This window comes from Saccopteryx bilineata, chromosome 4 (assembly GCF_036850765.1).
Source record: "Saccopteryx bilineata isolate mSacBil1 chromosome 4, mSacBil1_pri_phased_curated, whole genome shotgun sequence".
In the NCBI taxonomy this organism is placed as follows: Eukaryota; Metazoa; Chordata; class Mammalia; order Chiroptera; family Emballonuridae; genus Saccopteryx; species Saccopteryx bilineata.
In genome coordinates, this window is record NC_089493.1 from 275,407,769 (window position 1) to 275,427,763 (window position 19,995).

The window sequence follows — 19,995 nt, forward strand, 5'->3', positions numbered from 1 at the left end:
GATGGATGTTCTCGTTCGGAGGACCCTGCAAATCGATTGATGTATGGCCCAAAGCGGCCAGGTGACATGGCGACATCGTCCACAGAAGCAGAACAAACCGGCAACAAACCAAAACCCAGTTTCCCCAAACCCCGCTCACAGTGAACTGCCATCGCCTCCACTTCTGTGAATGTGTGCCCAGCGTCTGTCCCTGCCCTGCCCTGCCCAGCGTCTGCCCCTGCCCTGCCCTGTCCAGCGTCTGCCCCTGCCCTGCCCAGCGTCTGCCCCTGCCCTGCCCTGCCCAGCATCTGCCCCTGCCCTGCCCTGCCCAGCATCTGCCCCTGCCCTGCCCTGCCCAGCGTCTGCCCCTGCCCTGCCCCTGCCCTGCCCTGCCCAGCATCTGCCCCTGCCCTGCCCTGCCCAGCGTCTGCCCCTGCCCTGCCCAGCATCTGCATCTGCCCCTGCCCTGCCCTGCCCAGTGTCTGCCCCTGCCCTGCCCAGCATCTGCATCTGCCCCTGCCCTGCCCTGCCCAGCCCAGCGTCTGCCCCTGCCCTGCCCAGCGTCTGCCCCTGCCCTGCCCAGCCCAGCGTCTGACCCTGCCCTGCCCTGCCCAGCGTCTGCCCCTGCCCTGCCCTGCCCAGCGTCTGACCCTGCCCTGCCCTGCCCAGCGTCTGCCCCTGCCCTGCCCAGCCTCAGGCAGACAGTGACTGAGCAAACAGCCCTGGACCTGCTTAAAATGTCAGTTTCTAACAAAGTGGCCCCTCAGGGCTGACCCCCGAGAGCTGGCACGGAGCCTGATGGAGGGAATAACAAGGTCCATGCACAGAGGGAAGCAGAGCGGGGAAACTGAGGCACAGCCAGGCACCCCTGGAGTTCTCAATCACATGACTGATGAAACGCCCCATTTGCTTAACCTAGTCCAAGTCGGGTTTCTATTACTTGAAACCAAAAGACCTTGGACCACTACACGGGTGGAAATGCACCCCTTCTCTGGGAGTCTCTGAGTCCGTCCATTCCAGTAACAGACATTTGTGGAGTAAACTGTCCCAGTCACCTACCGCTGCATATCATGTTACCCCCAAATTTAGAGGCATAACACAATCACATATCATACAAATTTTATGGGTCAGGAATTTGGGAAGAGCTCAGCTGGGGAGTAGCCACGGGGGTCTCTGAAGTGACAGCAGTCTAATGTCTGCTGGGACTGCAGTCATCCGAAGGCTTGGCCGGAGCTGGAGGGTCCACTTCCAAAGTGCCTCACGCATTTGGCTGGCAGGCTGGTGGCCACAGGCCTCCACTCCGCTCCGCGGGACGCCTGGGTAGCCTCACACCAGGCAGCTGGCTCCCCCGCAGGCCACGGTGGGAAGTGCAATGTCTTTTATGACAGCCTGTGAAGACCCACATCACCACTCAGTTCTGCCATATGCCCTGGTCACGCCGGGCTGGTCCCGATTCAATGTAAGAGGGGACCACACAGGGCAATGTGGATCGCTGGAGACCATCTTGAGGCTGATACCTATCCCAGCACCCACCCACTAGGGACTGGAAGTACCTATGATTAAGACACAGTTTTCACCTCTAAGGGGCACTTCCTCCTAGACTAAGCAGAATGCAACCGTGCAAACTTTGTCCCTAAAATCCTCCCCAACTCTGCTCTTCAGTCAGCTCCAGCTTTTAAGAAGAAAGGAATCCTATTAAGAAACTGGACTTAAGTGTTCAGTCACCAGTCCTCTGGTTCCAGAGATGATGCTGACAGAAAAGGTAAAGGTCCTCCGGCCTCTTGATCTCCCCCACGCCCCAGCCCTGCGTCACACACATGGCCGGCACGTCGCTGTGCCGTCACTAACTTTAATACAGCTCCTGCACACGACCTTGATTTTCCAAACCCCTGAACTACCCCCCAGTCAACCTGGCGTGTAACTCTACCGTCTCGTTTTGTACAGCAGCGGCAACAGCGCCTAGTGCTTAGAAACTCTCGGACCTAGGTTCAGATCCCAGCTCTGCCACTTAGTAGCTGTGAGGTCTTTCAGTCTGTTTCCTCCTCTATAAAATGGGACCGAAAAGATACTTCATAAGGTCATGGGGAGCCAAAGACCACTGTGAAAGGGCTCCGCACGGTGCCTGGCACGCGGTAACTACTCAGGGAAGTTCCCGACGGCGCTCTTAATTCAGAGGGCCAATCACTCCCTTTCGCCTCGTTTCACAGATCTTGTACAGGCACAAGCAAAGCCTCTTCCCTCCCATCGGCCCTTCCCTAGCAGCTGCCAGCCCCTCCCCACCTACGTCCGCACGCAAGTGTGCAACGAATGCACAACTGAGTGGAACAACAAATGACCGTTTCCCTTCCCCCTCCCCCCTCTACCTTCCTCTGTCTTTGTAAACTAAGCCCTGGTCTGACAGCTAGGTTGGAGCACCCTCGCAAAGCACAGAGGTTGCCGGTTTGATTCCTGTTCAGGGCACACAGAGGAACAGCTCGATGTTTTCTGTCTCTCTCTGCCTCTCTCTAAAAAGAAAGAAAGAAGAGAGAAAAAGAAAAGCCAGAAAAGAAGACTGAGGTGAGGGCAGCATCTTAGAATGACACTTTCCTAAAGGTCATTGGAGTGACCTCATTGAGGGTTTATGGCCATTTCAATAAGCACAAATGTGCAAGTGACAGAGCTCTTCAAGAGCTTACCATTTTAGGTATTTTAAAAAATTTCTCACGGGGGAAAAAAAAGTCTGTCTCATAATAACTTTCGCCCCATTCAGAATCCTGTAACAACATGAACACTTGCATCTCCCAGAGGGGTCGGGGCTGTTCCAGGATTGCCTGAAAAAATGAAGAAAATTACAGGCAACTTGCAAACGGACTGAGAAATACACCGGCTTTTCCCCGAGAAGAGAGAGCCCTTCGGAAGCCCCACCGCCACCAGAGGCGACCTGTGGCCAGCGATGGGGGAAGGCTGCCACTTAATGGCAGCCTCGGGAACTGGACGGAATATATTGACATTTAGTTGTATCTTTCATGAGCTCTTAACCTTTACACCTTTCAATAAAAAGCCCCATTAACATTTAAAAGGGATGTTATGGATGTTACAGGGTGTCCACTTGGAATAACTGTAAGAAAACACTCCAAGAAATGGATTATGTATCTCACCTGTCCCAGGTCTCCAAGGGTTCACTTCCCTCCGGGGGGAAGGAGCAAGCCAGTGAGACGGCAAACAGCCCAACAGACACTCGTTGGAAATACAGCGACTCCTCAGGAAACCCTGAAGCGGACTCCTCAGGAAACCCTGAAGCGGACCCTTCTGCATTGGCAGCTACACCCAAGAAGACCCTCTGCCCTGTACTTCTTCTCTCCATTGTGTCCTTGACTCAACCGTCACATGGAGGAAGCTTCCCGACGCCCTCAGGTGGGTCAGACCTCTGTTCAGTGTCCCCACAGACCCCTGAGCTTCTTCAGAGAGGCCCTCAGCTCCCTGCAGCGCCCTCGTCCACTCACTGGCTGGTCTTCCACCCAACAAGGGATCACACACTCTAGGAAGGCAGGCGCCTTCCACCCACCTGTTCACTCCGTCACGCACGTACACATTCACTCACTTCTTAGAACGCTCCCACATGCCGGGCACTGGGGCTGGAAGAAACTAAGCAAACTTGGCCTCCAGTTCTTCCACCTTCACTCACAGTGTCATCTACTCTACTCATCTTTGTATCCCCAGCACCCGTCAGACGTGGTATTCAGTAAATGTTCAACACGTGTGGCCCCTCGATATAAATTCATTCAATTCCCGTAAGAACTGAATTACTGTTGCTCAGATGCTATGAGCTGCTGGGGGTCCCTCACTCAGACCGCAGCCTTTGGGCCTCACCCATCTTTCATACGCATTTTGTTTGGCATGTGTCTTTTTAAAAACTTAATTTGGGCCCTGGCCGGTTGGCTCAGTGGTAGAGCGTTGGCCTGGCATGCAGGAGTCCCAGGTTCGATTCCCGGCCAGGGCACACAGGAGAAGCGCCCATCTGCTTCTTCACCCTTCCCCCTCTCCTTCCTCTCTGTCTCTCTCTTCCCCTCCTGCAGACAAGGCTCCATTGGAGCAAAGTTGGCCAGGGCAATGAGGATGGCTCCATGGCCTCTGCTTCAGGCGCTAGAGAGGCTCTGGTTGCAAGAGCAACAGCCCAGATGGGCAGAGCATCGCCCCCTAGTGGGCATGCCAGGTGGATCCCAGTCCAGTGCATGCGGGAGTCTGTCTGACTGTGCCTCTTCGTTTCCAACTTCAGAAAAATACAAAAAAAAAAAAAAAAAAGTCACCTCCCTTTAAAAAAATAAAATAAAATAAAAAATAAAAACTTAATTTGCTGCTAACATTTAAAACTTGGAAGATTTCCCACAAAACATTCTTCCCAGTTTCTCCAGAACACGAGTGCAGTCCTACAGCGCCCGGTGGGCAGGAGAAGCTGGCTCCTGTAGACAGGGTGGCACCTCGCTGTGCCGCCAGTCCCACCCCTTCAATGCCCCCACCACAGAAGCCCTCAGACAGCGGCCGTCTCTCATCTCGCCCTGGCTCAGGGTTTCCTCGCCCCAGCCCTTCACTGAGGACCTGCGTGCCCCTCTGGGCATCTTCATCTGTGACTCTGGCATCACGCCCATGTCATCCAAGGACTACACCTGAGATGGGCTACAACACAAATGAACGGGCAACTTTATTGATTTACCTCCTAACACACCCTCCTAGTAGTAGACACACGTTGTGCAGTTTCCAGCAAGGATCTTGGATGCAAAGGGACATTAAAGGAAACAGTAACTCCAACAGGTGCTTCACGAGGGGCCCAAGCTCATGTTCACTGAACTTCTTCTTGCAAATGAATGCTGAAGATTAAAAATTACATTCTCACACCACCAGCACAGCTTAAATACCTCTTTGACAAAAATAATAATAATAAATTATCTTCAACTCAGAAAATAAATTGTGCTCAGCAGAGTGACAGGAGGGTCCATTCGTTGCATTGCACTGAGGGCCGGACGGGGGGGCCAGGTACAGGCAGCTGTGCTCCCGAGCACGCGGGCAAAGAGCACGTTCTTAGTCCAAAGCACGCTCCGTGCCAATGGCGGCGGGCGCCCTGGCTGCGGCCTGCCCCACTGGGACTTCCTGCCCCTCTCCTTCTCACGTCCGCCTTGTCTTCTGTTTCTTGGCTTGTCTCTTGGCATCTTCCGGGCCACTGTTGTCAGAGGCGGTCTGGCCAAGAGCCCGAACGCCCTGCAGCCGACTTGTCAACTGCAACAGCAAGGGAATGAGCTGAAAAGAGGAGGAGAGTGTGAGAGGGTGGCGGGACTTCTGTCCGGTGGGCACTGACCCTGCATGTCAGCACAGCTGCTTTTCCAGGTGACGTTGCCACCTCTCTGTGCTGTTGGGCGGGCCTCAGTTCAAAGAAGGCAGGCTCTGCACAAGGGGTCTGCAGAGACGGTCAGCCCTCTCTGGGCACATGTGCCTAGAAATACTCCAGGTTTTAGGATTAGAAGATATCACAGATATACATGGCCTTGAAAAAGACCTAGGGGCCTGACCAGGTGATGGTGCAGTGGATAGAACGTTGGACTGGGATGCAGAGGACCCAGGTTCAAAACCCCGAGGTCACCAGCTTGAGTGCAGGCTCATCCAGTTTGAGCCCAACCAAGGTCTCCAGCTTGAGCAAGGGGTCACTCGATCTGCTATAGCTTCCTGGCCAAGGCACATATGAGAAAGCAATCAATAAACAACTAAGGTGCTGCAACGAAGAACTGATGCTTCTCATCTCTCTCCCTTCCTATCTGTCTGTTCCTATCTGTCCTTCTCTCTATCTCTCTGTCTCTTTCACACAAAAAAAGAGGCCTAGGGGTTGGATTTGAGGCTTTTATGGTCCCTTCTACCCCTAAAATGTTATAATTTCTGTAACACTGGACATTCCTTTCTGTCACTTCACAGCTGTGAGGGACCCCTCTCGCGGACACACCTACTTTCTGCTGAGGTCTCTGGATGTCCTACCTTATCGTGGTTGTAGCCAGCCAGCAGGACAAGCAGCGTCAGGGGCAGGGCGATGTAGGAACCTTGCGCGATGTCTTGCTCGGGCAGTTTCCTCTGTAAACACCAAGAGCACCGTCACTTACCTGCTGTCCACTATGACACAGCCGTGACCCCCCGGCCTGCTGAATCGGCTACCCCAGACACCCGAGTATCCCACATGATCCAAACTCACTATTCCAAGTAAGACACCGAGACAACTTGGATAGACTTTCAGATGCACCCTCCACTATCCAAACTCAGTCCCCGCTCTCTGAAACTCGGGAACAACCAGAGCCCATCACCAGGCTCTCCTCACCCCCCTGAACTTGCACCGCGGAGAGCGGGAGTTCTGTGGGTGACAAGTAAACGAGTCTCGTGGTGGTGAGTCCCAGACACACACAGAGGCCTGTCCCTACCAGGACGTATGGAGAACCTCTGGCTCCAGGCTCAGACACACAGTGACGAACGAGCCAGCCCCAGAGATCACAGCCCGTGAGGAGATGAAGCAGCTGCCACGTGTATCCCAGGGGCCATGGTCCTTTCGCCCTTTCTTCTACAGAACCCTCAGCTTTCCTCGGGGCCAATCAGGATGCAGAGCAAATGTCTGTTCTTTTTTACACTCAGTTTGATAGGAGATCCAGTAGGGTCCACACATTGCAACTGACTGATAAACTGAGTAATTTCTTTTCATCTAGGCATCCCGTTCATGTTTTTTTGTTGTTTTTTTCCCCCTTGCCATCTGTCACATAAGCCAGGTTCCAGGTCGCTGTCCTGCAGTTCCCCACAGCCTACATTTGCTGGTGTCCATTCCAAGCTCTGTGTCCTCTATATATATATATACTGCCCACAAAAATTACGGGATATTTAAAAATGAATATGAGTTTATAAAATATCCCTAATTTTTGTAAGCAGAGTACCTCCTGTAACTTGGCAGCTGATTCTAGAAGTTTGGGCAGGGCAGGTACCATGAGCCCCTGGAGGACCACAATGCCACCAATCACGACACGGTGGCGTAGTGGTGACCTTCATCCCCAGCAGTCACACCTGAGCCACTGACCTAAATAATCCCACCCCCTCATTGCCAGTTTCTTCCTCAAAGGGCACTCAGGCATCGGTGCTCGGAGGAGTAGAAATGCATCCGGGAAACTCCAGAATGCAAAGTGCAGGCTGCGAAAGGGACCTGATACCGAGGGCCCTTTAACAGTGGTCCTGCTCCACCCAACACCACGGGCACAGGCTGTGTGGATTTCCCTTCTCCCCTCAGCCCCACGGGCTTCTACAGAACTCCCCCTCCTCCTTACCGTGGGATTAAAGACCAAGGTGATGTGCTTGTGGTAGCCCACTGCCGTGAAAGAGACTTGAGGCAAGACGTAGTCGTACTGAGACCTGGGGAGCGTGGAGTCCAGAAGCACAAGGTAATTCTGTGCACAAGTGAGAAGTATCTTTACCAAGGGCGGTTTGGGCAAAGCCAATGAAAACTGAAGCCTAATGCATGGGTTTGCTGTAAAGCAGTCTGTAATCACTGGGTCAGTAATCTTCACACAACGTCAGGGGGATTCACTCTCATAGACTGGCGGGTGAAGAACACTAATGTAAAGGACTTTACATTGTTAACAAAACCTCCAAGTTTATACATCCAAAACCAAGGTTGCTGACTTCAGAGTGGTAACCTCAGTGGGCTACCCCATCGGTGACAGCCTTGTGGCTCCAGCGTCTCTGAGACTGTGCCTTCCGATAGAGCTTTCAAAGGCTGTGGCACTTTGTATGAGCATATTCAACCACAACGATGGCCCTTTGAGGATGTGACTTTATGAAACCCAAGAATTTCTTAGAGGCTAATGCTAATGAGGGAGGCACATGATCAAACCGAGGGACACTGTCTGCAATCCAAAATGAGGTTGACTTTTCAGGGATAACACTTCACTGGTTCATTAGCTGACACGTTTTAAGAACAGTGTCTCTAGGAAGGTACCAGAGATGGTTGTGGCCCTGTGTGCTGAACCCCGTGCTCTGCTCTCAAACACTGACAACATCCAACATCGGATGATACCCTCACTTTACAGATGGGAGAGCAAGGCCTGAAGAACATATGAGGACTTGCCCGGGGTCACCCAGCTAGGAAGTACCAAGAAGGCTTGGAACCCAGGTGAGCCGATGCTGTCTCCACAGCGCTGTGCTGCCTGGAGTATCTATTTCAGAGATATATTTCCAGAGAAATGGAGGGGAACCCCAAACTCCATCTTGATCCATTTCATTACTTTATAGCCATTTCCTGCCGAGAAAGACCATACTGCATCACCCTGTGGCAGGGTGAGAATCCAGGAGGGGAAAGTCATACCACAGGCTCACTACTGACACCGCAGACTAAGTTCTCCAGAAAGGAATCATTCTCTGCAAGGGTTGTTCCCGCCATACCAACTGTGACAGTTTTCTCTGTCTAATTAGAATTGATAATAAACATTCTATAATCTATACATGATGTTCAACATGAGCACCTTGTTAAATCAATTGTGCTACTGCCTATACTATGGACTACCATACAACCATTAAAAATCATGTTATAAATGATTTAATGATGGAAAAAGATTTGCGACATGTTTTTCACTGAAAAGCACGGGTTACAAAATGATGTACAAGAATGCCAGTTTTTAATTATTAAAATAAGTGTAAACTTATACACATATGTGCACACATTGAAAAAAGACCAAAAGGATACTTATCATCATGTTAACAGTAGTTATTTCTGGAGGAAGGGATTATGTTTGATTTGCCCCCAAACTCGCCTGCCATAAACATGTGTTATTTTTGTAAACAGAAAAACTTTAATTAAGAAACATAATCACTCCAGAGCCCGATCTTCTTTGATTCAGAGAGGACAGCATCAACCACTTAACAGTGGTATTAGAGAGAAAATGAGAGAACTGTGCTTCCTTAAACTAGGAAGTGGAATTTTTTTGTGTGTGCATGACAGAGACAGAGAGAGACAAAGCGAAGGACAGACAGACAGGGAGAGAGATGAAGAAGCATCAATCATCAGTTTTTCGTTGCGACACCTTAGTTGTTCATTGATTGCTTTCTCATATGTGCCTTGACCGCGGGCCTTCAGCAGACCAAGTAACCCCTTGCTCGAGCCAGCGACCTTGGGTTCAAGTTGGTGAGCCTTGCTCAAACCCGATGAGCCCACACTCAAGCCAGCGACCTCGGGGTTTTGAACCTGGGTCCTCTGCATCCCAGTCCGACGCTCTATCCACTGCGCCACCGCCTGGTCAGGCTAGGAAGGGGAATTATTAAAACAAAGACAAACGAGAAAGGCGCGTGCCGGTACCTGGCCGTCCCTGAGCAGCGGCGGGAAGTGGAAGAACAGGGACTGGCCAAGAGAGACCGTCTGAATCGGGTTGTCGAGGTTCTCACTCTTGTAGAGCTTTACCTGGAGAGCAGGGACAAGGCAGGACAAGTTTTGAACTGAAACATGGCAAAGCTTTCATTTCAGACATCCTCAGGACAGTTTATCTCTTGGGGGTAAGGGATCTTTGGAAAAACAGATATCTAAAAGAGAAACTGTCCTCAATCATCCAAGACTCCAGATACATGACATGCAGAGAAACGTGAGATTTAAAGCAGAGTCTGATGACTTATGTTAACACTCAAAATAGTTATGTTAATGATAATATTAAAAAGAATAGTTTCTATATACCTATAATATACTACACATGCAACAGGTACCTTACATATATTGTCACCAATTCTGGCTACTAAACAAGCGTTGTTATTATCCCTAAGGAGACTCCAGGAGCCTGCGTCACCTAAGGTCACACAATTTATTCATGGTGGAGCCTGGGATTCAACCCACATCACTGAGGCCCAGCACCTCTGGCGCCGCCTCTCCACACACTGCCATCTTAACCTTGAAACACATTCCCATTTTGATTCGGTTCTCCGGGCTGCTTCCAGCAATGTGGGGCTTTGTTGCTGGCCTTTCTTTCTCTCCAGCCCAGGTTCGTGCCTGTCACCCAGATGTGATGGGGCTTGAGCAGAGGGAGGTGCAGTCCTGGTGGATACTAGAGGCAGTGGGGCTCCTCGCTGCACCTGCCACAGAAGAATGCCAGAGCCCCCGCTCCCCAGGGCCCACGCTGATGCTCTTCTATGTAACACAAGAGTCAAATGGACTTTTCCAAAAACAAAAGTCACAGGAAATACTGGCAGCCTATAGGTCTGACCCAAGATCAGATATATATATAAATATATATGTTCTGATTTGTACAGTGTTTTAAGCAAAGTTAAGTTCATTCCTCTATTTAAAATCAGGTCGTTTCAAATAGCTCTAACTTCCAGCTTCCCTGGAAAACTAAAACGCGATGTCGACTGGGCCAGAATTCCCAATGCAGCAATAATCAAAGGAGCAGAGGCAGCACCCCTCCCGTACGCCCCCTCACCTCCCTGGGAGGGGGCATGGTTCTCCAGTTTGCCCTGCGGCCCCCCCACCCCGCCAGCCCTCCTCCCTCTCTGGCAACAAGCTTGTAGCCCCTGGACTAAGGGCAGTTAAGAGGCGAGTTAAAACCTAAGCTCATATTCTCACCCAAGTCTAATACTTCACCGTATATAAGATCACAAATGCCTCTGAAAATACACTCCAAAGCAATTCATTAACATCTCTTAAGGGATCACAGGGCACTGTATAAATGTTTCTTCATTAATTACAGACGTGACATTTTGTCAGAGCTTGAAGATACCTTATGAGGTCATTGAGTTTAACTCCCTGGCTTTATGGAGAGGAAAACTAAGGTCCATGGGAATGAAGTGACTGCCCAAGGCGACGAGGAAAATAACCGTCCGTGACCAGAGACAGCCCCGGCCATCCGAGTTCTAGTCCACTGCCCACCACCTCCACCCTGGACAGAATTTAAACAGTTATGAAACACTTCGCCTTAAAGCTGTATTTGTCTGAGACTCTAGATCAGCGATTTTAAACCTTTATCATCTCATGGCATACATAAACTACTAAAATTCTGTGGAAAACCAAAAAATATATATTTTTTGCCAATCTGACAAAAAAAATGTAATTTTCATTGATTTACAAAACAATAGTAAAATAATAGTAATAGCAATTACCTACCCTTTTTGCTCCAAAGTGAGTTTTTAAAAAATCAGGTGCCTAGCCCTGGCCGGTTGGCTCAGTGGTAGAGTGTCGGCCTGGCGTGCAGGAGTCCCGGGTTCGATTCCCAGTCAGGGCACACAGGAGAAGCGCCCATCTGCTTCTCCACCCCTCCCCCTCTCCTTCCTCTCTGTCTCTCTCTTCCCCTCCTGCAGCCAAGGCTCCATTGGAGCAAAGTTTCCCTGGGCACTGAGGATGGCTCTGTGGCCTCTGCCTCAGGCGCTAGAATGGCTCTGGCTGCAACAGAGCAACGCCCCAGATGGGCAGAGCATCGCCCCCTGGTGGGCATGCCAGGTGAATCCTGGTAGGGCGTACGTGGAAGTCTGTCTGACTGCCTCCCATTTCCAACTTCAGAAAAATAAAAATAAAAATAAATAAATTTAAAAAAAAAATCAGGTGCCTATACTTATATATAAGGATTTCTGGTTCCAAGAATGAACTAAACAGACATAAGCTTATTATGCGACATGACCAATAAGATGTATCTCTGTATATTTATGGTTCAAGACATGGTTATTATTGTATTGATGGTTGTCATTTTTTTTTACTTGACAATCTAAGGGAAAAGATGTCAATGTCCCTGACTAATAACATATTTTAAATATTCTTTCTTATGGCACACCAGTTGAAAATTGCTGCTCCAGTTGGTACTGGTCATTCATTAGGCTTCCACTGTAATACTTCCAAAGGTATATACACTGCTAGCCACACAGTTATCTGAAATGCATTTTCTTCAGTTATCAGCAGTCATTTCCCCAAGTCCATGCTAGGTTTGAAGTTTTGTAAATCTCAATTTCAACGCTCAGCATCTCCACCTTCAGTTCTCACTAAAGCGCCAGGGAGGTCCAGACATCCCCTTGTCTCAAAGCTGAAAAGAACATAGTACTTTCACCGTGAAAAGTTGGCCTTACCCACAATGTAGAAAGATATTCGGAGGAAGTGATCACATTTCCACTTAAATCGAATTGATTAATCTGCCGGAAAACTATGATGTTTATATCATCAATGTCGTTATTGCCAACCTAGAAAGAAATAAGGGATGCTGGTATTGAGAAAGCTGGAAGAGGAATCTCTCTGATGCTATGACGCCCCAGCGGCTATTTCATAGCAGACTTCACTTCCTATATAAGGGGAGCCAAGTTTGCCATAGAAGAACCCAGGTCCAAGGTCACAGTCTGGTAGTAAGAAGATGGGCTTTACCTGGCCCACAGACACATTTTGTTTGACAAATACAGTATTTATTTCCTACGTTTTAATTACTTGCCAACATTTTTAAAATTTTCATATACAAAAAGGCCAGATTTTCCAGAGTCTCTTGAAAAAAAGAGAAAGATGTCCTTGCCTGGCAGCAATCAGCGAGAGCCGAGCCACAGCTGCCACCGCGGGTGGGCGTGTGCCCTCCCTCCCACTTGTCACCTGCTGTGTCTGCCGGCTGCAGCCCACACGTCGGCTGACGGCTGTGATCCTGGCCTCCGTCTCCGGGGCAAGAACATACACACTGTAAGGTGTAGCCATTTAAAACGCCAGATGCCATAAAGATGTGAAAAACTCTACTTTCTAGGCTAAATAGTCCTAAAAGGCCCGCCACCTCTCCTACTGCTCACAAACTTCATGCCTAATACCACCTTCTAAAGACACCGACAGGCAGTGCCTCTTGTCCCACCCAAGCCCCCGAGCCTAGCAAATGAGCTATTCTATGGGAGAAAAGCTTCACTTTAAGTGATTCCTGAGTCACTTCCTGTGACCTGAAGGGCTGCCTCTTTCAGGGTCAATTAGCTAAGTCACTATCAGGAATATCAGAAAGACTCTGCCCACCAAATGGAAAAAACAAGACCATCTGAATGTAAGGCAACTGGGTGGCTCTGCCACCAATTAGGTGCATGTTCTCTTTATTGCACTCGCTTGATTGGAAAAGCTACTTGTGCCTTAAGATCCTTAACTTGCAGAACAAGGATCCGAGCTAGCAGGGGAAGTGGGGAAACAGCAGTTCAAATTCCTTCTCTGGATGCCTGACAGCCACGCTGTTCATTAAAAACCCCACAGGATGCTGCTTGGGAAGATGACACTATTCTAAGAGGACCCTTAATTAGGATCTGAAGTCTCCCCCCACAAGAGATGGAAGGCAGGCAGCCAGAGGAGCACTAAAGAATTTTTGATCAGGGAAGCAATCAGAGCGCGATTCCGCTGGAGAACGCGTGCCTTACCGCAACTACCCGGTGGTGGGGGAGGGCCCGTTCGATGTGATCGTTGCCTTCTGCCTTGAGCTGCACGTGGTACACACATCCCGGCTGCAAACAAACCCAGGCGTCACTTCTCCAGGAAGAGGCTGGTCACATGCACCTGCTCTGAGCCTGCTCTGACCGCAGGTCCTCCCCAGGACCAGAGCTTCTCTGCCTCCTCGTTTCAGTTCCCAGCCTGCCACCTGTCATCCTTCTAAAGAGTCCCTTTATAAAGCACCCTGATGAAGAAACATTGACATTCTGCAATTCCTCACCCCACTCGGTCTCTTCTACCTAAGGAAAATTAAATGTGGTTTCTTATTTCAAAACTGCAAACATAATACACTCTTAGTCGGGTGAAATTCTTCTTTCCTGCTGTCCAGCCCTCCCCTCTGTTTGCATAGATGCATCCAGTGAGATCTGGAACAATCTCCCCAATCCTTATTTCTGGGAACATTATTTCTGGGAAGTGATTTCAGGTTTTTCCTTTTAAAAAAAATAATAATTTCTTCCTTATACTTTTTATTCTAATGCTCAAATGTAGAGGCATATATCATGTTTACCGTTCTAAAAAAAACTTTTTGACACTGAATACATGAAGGTGTTAAACATGTATAAATATCTATATATATATATTTACTCAGGTAATTTTTTGGCAGATAATATTTTGCTCTAAGAAAGTCAGCACATGATGACAATTTCCCAATAGATGGAGGTACACTGCCTTGAGGAACTGAAGTTTTTGTTTGTTTTTTACATTGCTGTATGGCAGGGGTCCTCAAACTTTTTACACAGGGGACCAGTTCACTGTCCCTCAGACAATTGGAGGGCCGGACCATAAAAAAAACTATGAACAAATCCCTATGCATACTGTACATCTTATTTTAAAGTAAAAAAACAAAACGGGAACAAATACAATATTTAAAATAAAGAACAAGTAAATTTAAATCAACAAACTGACCAGTATTTCAATGGGAACTATGCTCCTCTCACTGACCACCAATGAAAGAGGTGCCCCTTCCAGAAGTGCGGCGAGGGGCCGGATAAATGGCCTCAGCAGGCCGTAGTTTGGGGACCCCTGCTGTATGGGTTAACGGCAACTCTGACAGAGAGGGATGAGTTCAAAGAGAATTTCTATGAAGGCTGCAAATCAGATAAAGTCAGCTTAAAAGCAAGGTTTTTTAATAGTATAAATGAATACATTGTCTGTAAACTTCTGAATAATTTTTTTCCTTACACATTTATTAAAAAAAAAAAGAAAGCCCTGGCCGGTTGGCTCAGCGGTAGAGCGTCGGCCTAGCGTGCGGAGGACCCGGGTTCGATTCCCGGCCAGGGCACATAGGAGAAGCGCCCATTTGCTTCTCCACCCCTCGCCGCACCTTCCTCTCTGTCTCTCTCTTCCCCTCCCGCAGCCAAGGCTCCATTGGAGCAAAGATGGCCCGGGCGCTGGGGATGGCTCTGTGGCCTCTGCCCCAGGCGCTAGAGTGGCTCTGGTTGCAACATGGCGACACCCAGGAGGGTCGCAACATGGCGACGCCCAGGATGGGCAGAGCATCGCCCCCTGGTGGGCAGAGCGTCGCCCCTGGTGGGCGTGCCGGGTGGATCCCGGTCGGGCGCATGCGGGAGTCTGTCTGACTGTCTCTCCCTGTTTCCAGCTTCAGAAAAATGCAAAAAAAAAAAAAAAAAAGAAAGACCAGTACCTTTCCCCTGGCTTCTGACCTGACATCCAGGCGCCCCAATACCTGAGAGTGGGGGTACCCTGGACATTGGACGTGAGTATTCTTGTCTCTGGGAAAGAACAGCATTGCACCAACATATCTAACCCCTGCCTGCATCCCTGCTCACACGCTCTGGGCAAACGGTCTGTTGTCGAGCTACACATGACCATCTCGGGGCGGACTAAGAGTATACAATTTGTGAATCTGAAAGGCTGGGGACCCAACCCCAAATCCAAGTGGTCCTACCCAGTGGGTGCCATCCACCCACACTGCGACTTCTACAGTGCACACTCAGTGTCTGCTGAATGAGCATATGAATGAAAACACAAATAAAAACTGAGAAAATAAAGCACCATAATCCTAAACCAAATACTGCCATTTAGCAACCAAAAGAACAGATAAGGTCTGGCCCACACAAAAATGTTATGGGTCCTTTTTATTTTTAATTAGTTGCTAACATCTAAAAATCAGAAGGAGTTTTTACATGGAAACCTAAATTTCTGACTTTTTCCAAAATTCAAACAATATGGCTCCCCTCAGTCTGTCTTCCCACAAAGCTATAATGAGCTAGAGCTGAGTGGTAGCTTCTCTCATGGGCCACGCCCTCTCCGGTTCACCACAGTCCTCTCCGCGCCCTATTGCACACCCACCCTCCTTCAGCCATTCACACTTCTCTTTCAGCCCCACAGGCCTTGGCTCTGAGAGCTCCGGCCTAGGCCATAACCACCCACTGCTAGGCAAAAGTCACACTAAACCAAATGGTTACCAGTTTTACTTTGCCACAAAACCCCAACCCAATATATCAACTAGATAAAAGGGAAGATATGTCCGTTAAAAAAAAAATTGAGAGGGTCTCAGAACATACCCACCTCCCCAGCCCTCTGGCCTTGCCCATTCCTAGCAGTCTTGGGGATCCCACGAGACACCTCCAAACACAGTAAGAGAACCACCCCCTAATAAAACACGTTCAAAGTCTCACCAGCAATCCCCGCAACCTGAACTTCCCCTCTTCGTCCGTCACAGTGTCCTCTCCGTAAATATTGCAGTCGCTCTGTCCCACCGCTTCCACAGCAACGCCCTGCTCCGGCTCCCCGTTCAGAGAGGAAACCGTGCCATAGCAACTAGGGTGACAAGAGAAGCAGAAGAACATGATACATTCCTGGGAGTCTCGGAAGCACACAAAAGATTTCAGGTAAGGTGTCCTGCATTTGCCAACAATGTACTGCGTGATTCTCCACCCAGTGGAGAAGGTGCCCCTAGGACCCAGGCAACGCAGACCGAGCTGTGTCACCGCCGAGCCAGCCAGGGTCCCTTCAGTATCTCAGACATTTTAAGGGATGCTCTGGAAAACTGTAATTTAAAAAAGCTAAGCTTTATTTTATTCTATTTTATTTTATTTCTGTTAAGTTTTATTTTAAATAATGAAGCATTCATAAAATGAAAATAAATCACTTCCTCTCTTATTCCATTGTTGAAAATGGTCCGTTTTTCTGAACATCCTCTTTCTGATTAATCAATGTTCATCTCAAGTGCTTTTGTAAACGTATAAATATGTCTTTGTGTGTACACACACACACACACACACAAATACATACACACAGGTATTTGCATAAGCCATCTCTGAAAGTATTTAAAACACTGGAAAATCTGAGTAGCTAAGAGACTAGGAAGAAAATTTACATTGTGTACTCTTCAACATTTTTAAGTTTTACTCAAGTGAATGCATATCCTCCTTTTAAAAATTTAATTCAAGCTTCCAATTTTTTAAAAAAGAAAAATTGAAAAAGAAAAATTTTTTTATTTTTTGACAGAGAGGGAGTCAGAGAGAGGGACAGACAGGAAGGGAGAGAGATGAGAATCATCGATTCTTCATTGTAGCACCTTCATTGTTCATTGATTGCTTTCTCATATGTGCCTTGACTGCAGGCTACAGCAGAGCAAGTGATCTCTTGCTCAAGCCAGTGAGCTTGGGCTCAAGCCAGCGACCATGGAATCATGTCTATGACCCCACACTCAAGCCAGCGACTCTGAGCTCAAGCTGGTGAGCCCATGCTTAAGCTGGTGAGCCCACGCTCACGCCAGTGACCTCGAAGTTTCGAACCTGAGTCCTCCACATCCCAGTCTATCCACTGTGCCCCCGCCTGGTCAGGCAGGAAAACCTTTAAGCAAGTATATTGACTCTCTCAGCCTAATTTCAAAATAGGACTTCTGTGACCGAATCACTAGTCTGAGAGATCAGAAGAAAACGGCAGCAGCCAAAGTCCTTGGACTTCACGTCTGATCCCCGTGGCTCCCCAGTGAAATCCAGATGAAGGCTAGAATGAGCGCCAAGGGGACAGAAGGTGAGTGGTGTCACAGCCCAGGCCCGGGCGGGAGGGGCTGGAGAGGGGCTGCTCACCTGTAGGCCGTTCGGTACCCGGTGATGGTGATCTTTAAGTTCTGTCCTTCCTGCACCTCGATCATTTGGGAAGAAGGCTCAAACCGGAATTCCTTCATCATGGGCTTGAAGTAATACTGGCCAGGGCTCTGCCAAGAGACAACCACAAACTGAGCCTCTGTGACCACACCCAGGTCAGGCTTTAAAGGGGGTGACTAAAGTCACCATGGACCAGAATTATGCCACCAGAGCTCCAGGGCTTCCTCGACAGGAAGGGTACCGCTGACTCTACCATGAGTAGTTATGGTAACAGCAATTGTAATTCTAACAACAGCTGTCACTGTCCCACGCCTTCAATAACTGTGATAGTGATCATCTGAATTTTAGGAATAAAAACCTCAGGTTCTGAGAAGTCAAGTAACCTGCCCAAGATGACACAGCAAGGAAGGAGCAGAGGGAAGATTTGAACCCCGGTGTGCATTCTTACCACACAGCATGTGGCGATTTGGATACACCTCACTGCCTGCTTGTAACACCCTGTAACAGTCACTTTATTCCCAGGACTGACACGATGGCCAATTGATGCACACTTCCTGAGTCCCCACTAGCCAAGGGTTCAGATTCTATTTGGAATGGAAAACAGGTGCTGTCCTCACACCATGTGAAGTGTGCTTTGCAGAAGAAACACCAGCTAACTGTTGAACAAGACTTGCATTATAAACAACAGGATCCTGTGGTAAAACAAAGGGCCGCCTAAGACAGGAGCGCTGTGGACAGGGTCATTAATTACACTGTCTTTGTGACAAGTGGGTGGCCAGAAACAAGAAGTGTGTGCGGAAGGGAACACGAATCAGCCGCATTAAGTTCTAGCAGGAGCAGCCCTCTAATCACTTCTGGTCTCCTGAGGAACCTCGAACGCTCCGTGCCGGTGTTCTGTTCTCACGCTGTCGAGCAGTATGTAGGGCACACGCACTGCGCCCTGCGCCTCACGGGGAAGCAGGCAGGCGCGTCTCACACGACATCTTACCAGGTTGGAGAAAGTCAGAATGCCATTGTCCTGAGTCAAGAGGTTGGAACGAAACACGCCACCGCTGAGGGATAAGAGGACCCCAGGGAGGGGCTGGTCATCTTCAGCTTTTATCTGGGGGTGAGAGAGGGACAGCAGAGCAAGGGGAACTCCCGTTAGCCGTGAAGATGCTCTTTCACAAGTCAAGAGGTAATTCTTACGGGTTTTCTTTCATTGATATTTGTTGAGGGAACAAAGGTCTGCTCTTCATCCCCAGGGGTAACTGATGTTGTAGTTTGATCTTCCAGAACTGTTTCGATGCCCACACCAAGCTTACAAACATCACGGCTGATGGTGACGGACTGGCAGGTTTATTGGGGCAGTTGAGACAAAAATGACACGCTACACACCACCCATGCTTTGCTCCCTCAATCATGTACCCGACTTTCCTCTTCTATCCGTCCAGAGATCTGCCTCACTGCCCAACAGTGGCATACTGCTCTGGTGCAGAGGTCGGAAACTACCTTTGTGGTAGAAAATGACAGACGATCTAAAGGTCCCAGGTTATGAATGACACAAGTTCTGTAGGTTTAAGTTGAATTGGTATGTAAGTTGGAACAGGTACATTTACCTATTTGACACAACTTAGACAGATGTTTGTCTTAACGTAGTATTTATTTTTACCTGTCTGTGCATATAAATATTTATAATTAAACATTTTCAAACCTATAGAACCTATCTCGTTCATAACCTGGGGACTGCCTGTGTATCTTTGTGCACGTAGATTTTTTTTTTCTTGAATAATCAATTCCTAGGGGTAGAATTGTTGGGTATGTGCAAGTTAAATTCAGAAAGACACCATCAATTTGCACTCCAAAGTGGCTGTAAATTCATAGTTCCACAAATTATCCATGCATGGGAAAATACATGCTCTGCAAAACACGGATATCTTAATTATTGCAAATCTGACTCAAAACCAGTGTTTGGATGGCAACTTCCATTGCATTTCCTCAGTCACTCCCGAAATGGAGCACTCCTTCAACATTTATTAGTCACTCGTATTACCTCTGTGGACTGCCTTTTCATACCCTTTGTTCATTTTCTCTATTGAGTTTTTTCTTATCAACTTTAGAAGTGCCTTGTAAACTGGGGGCATTTATGGTATAAATGTTTCTTCCCAGTTTGACTATCATTCAATTCAGTTTAAATGTATTCTGCAATGCAGAATTTTCGTTTTTTCTGGGAGACAACCTGCCATTCTTTTCCTTTGTCCTCCATGTTGAAAATAGTCACACTCGAGAGTCCCGGAGGCTCCCAGTGCCTCTCACAGAACCCTCTTCCCGAGGGCGGCGGAGAGCGGGGAGACATCACACACCGCTGTGGGAGCGTTCTGCGTCCTTCAGCACAAAGCAGTTGAGGAGGAAAGCCTGAAACCCTTCCCAGAAGGTATGCAAACAAGCTACAGTAACAGACCCCACACTGTGCCGAGTAAAAAGAGCCAGACGAAGAGGACATCTTGTATGATTTCG

At 48.6% G+C, this 19,995-nt stretch overlaps 1 protein-coding gene across 1 annotated transcript in view; it reads right to left on the minus strand.

Annotated features, from left to right (window-relative positions):
• Positions 1 to 4,633: 4,633 nt before the first annotated feature.
• LOC136334482 (BOS complex subunit NOMO1) overlaps positions 4,634 to 19,995 on the minus strand; it is a 55,828-nt gene continuing 40,466 nt past the window's right edge. The window contains exons 23-31 of the mRNA XM_066274757.1: positions 18,488 to 18,601; positions 17,482 to 17,609; positions 16,063 to 16,204; positions 13,351 to 13,434; positions 12,058 to 12,168; positions 9,320 to 9,421; positions 7,296 to 7,415; positions 5,977 to 6,069; positions 4,634 to 5,250 (exon numbers count right to left, since the gene is read on the minus strand). Of these exons, the coding sequence (XP_066130854.1) occupies positions 5,119 to 5,250; positions 5,977 to 6,069; positions 7,296 to 7,415; positions 9,320 to 9,421; positions 12,058 to 12,168; positions 13,351 to 13,434; positions 16,063 to 16,204; positions 17,482 to 17,609; positions 18,488 to 18,601 (1,026 nt within the window). The 3' untranslated portion in view covers positions 4,634 to 5,118. The remainder of the gene's footprint in view (positions 5,251 to 5,976; positions 6,070 to 7,295; positions 7,416 to 9,319; positions 9,422 to 12,057; positions 12,169 to 13,350; positions 13,435 to 16,062; positions 16,205 to 17,481; positions 17,610 to 18,487; positions 18,602 to 19,995) is intronic.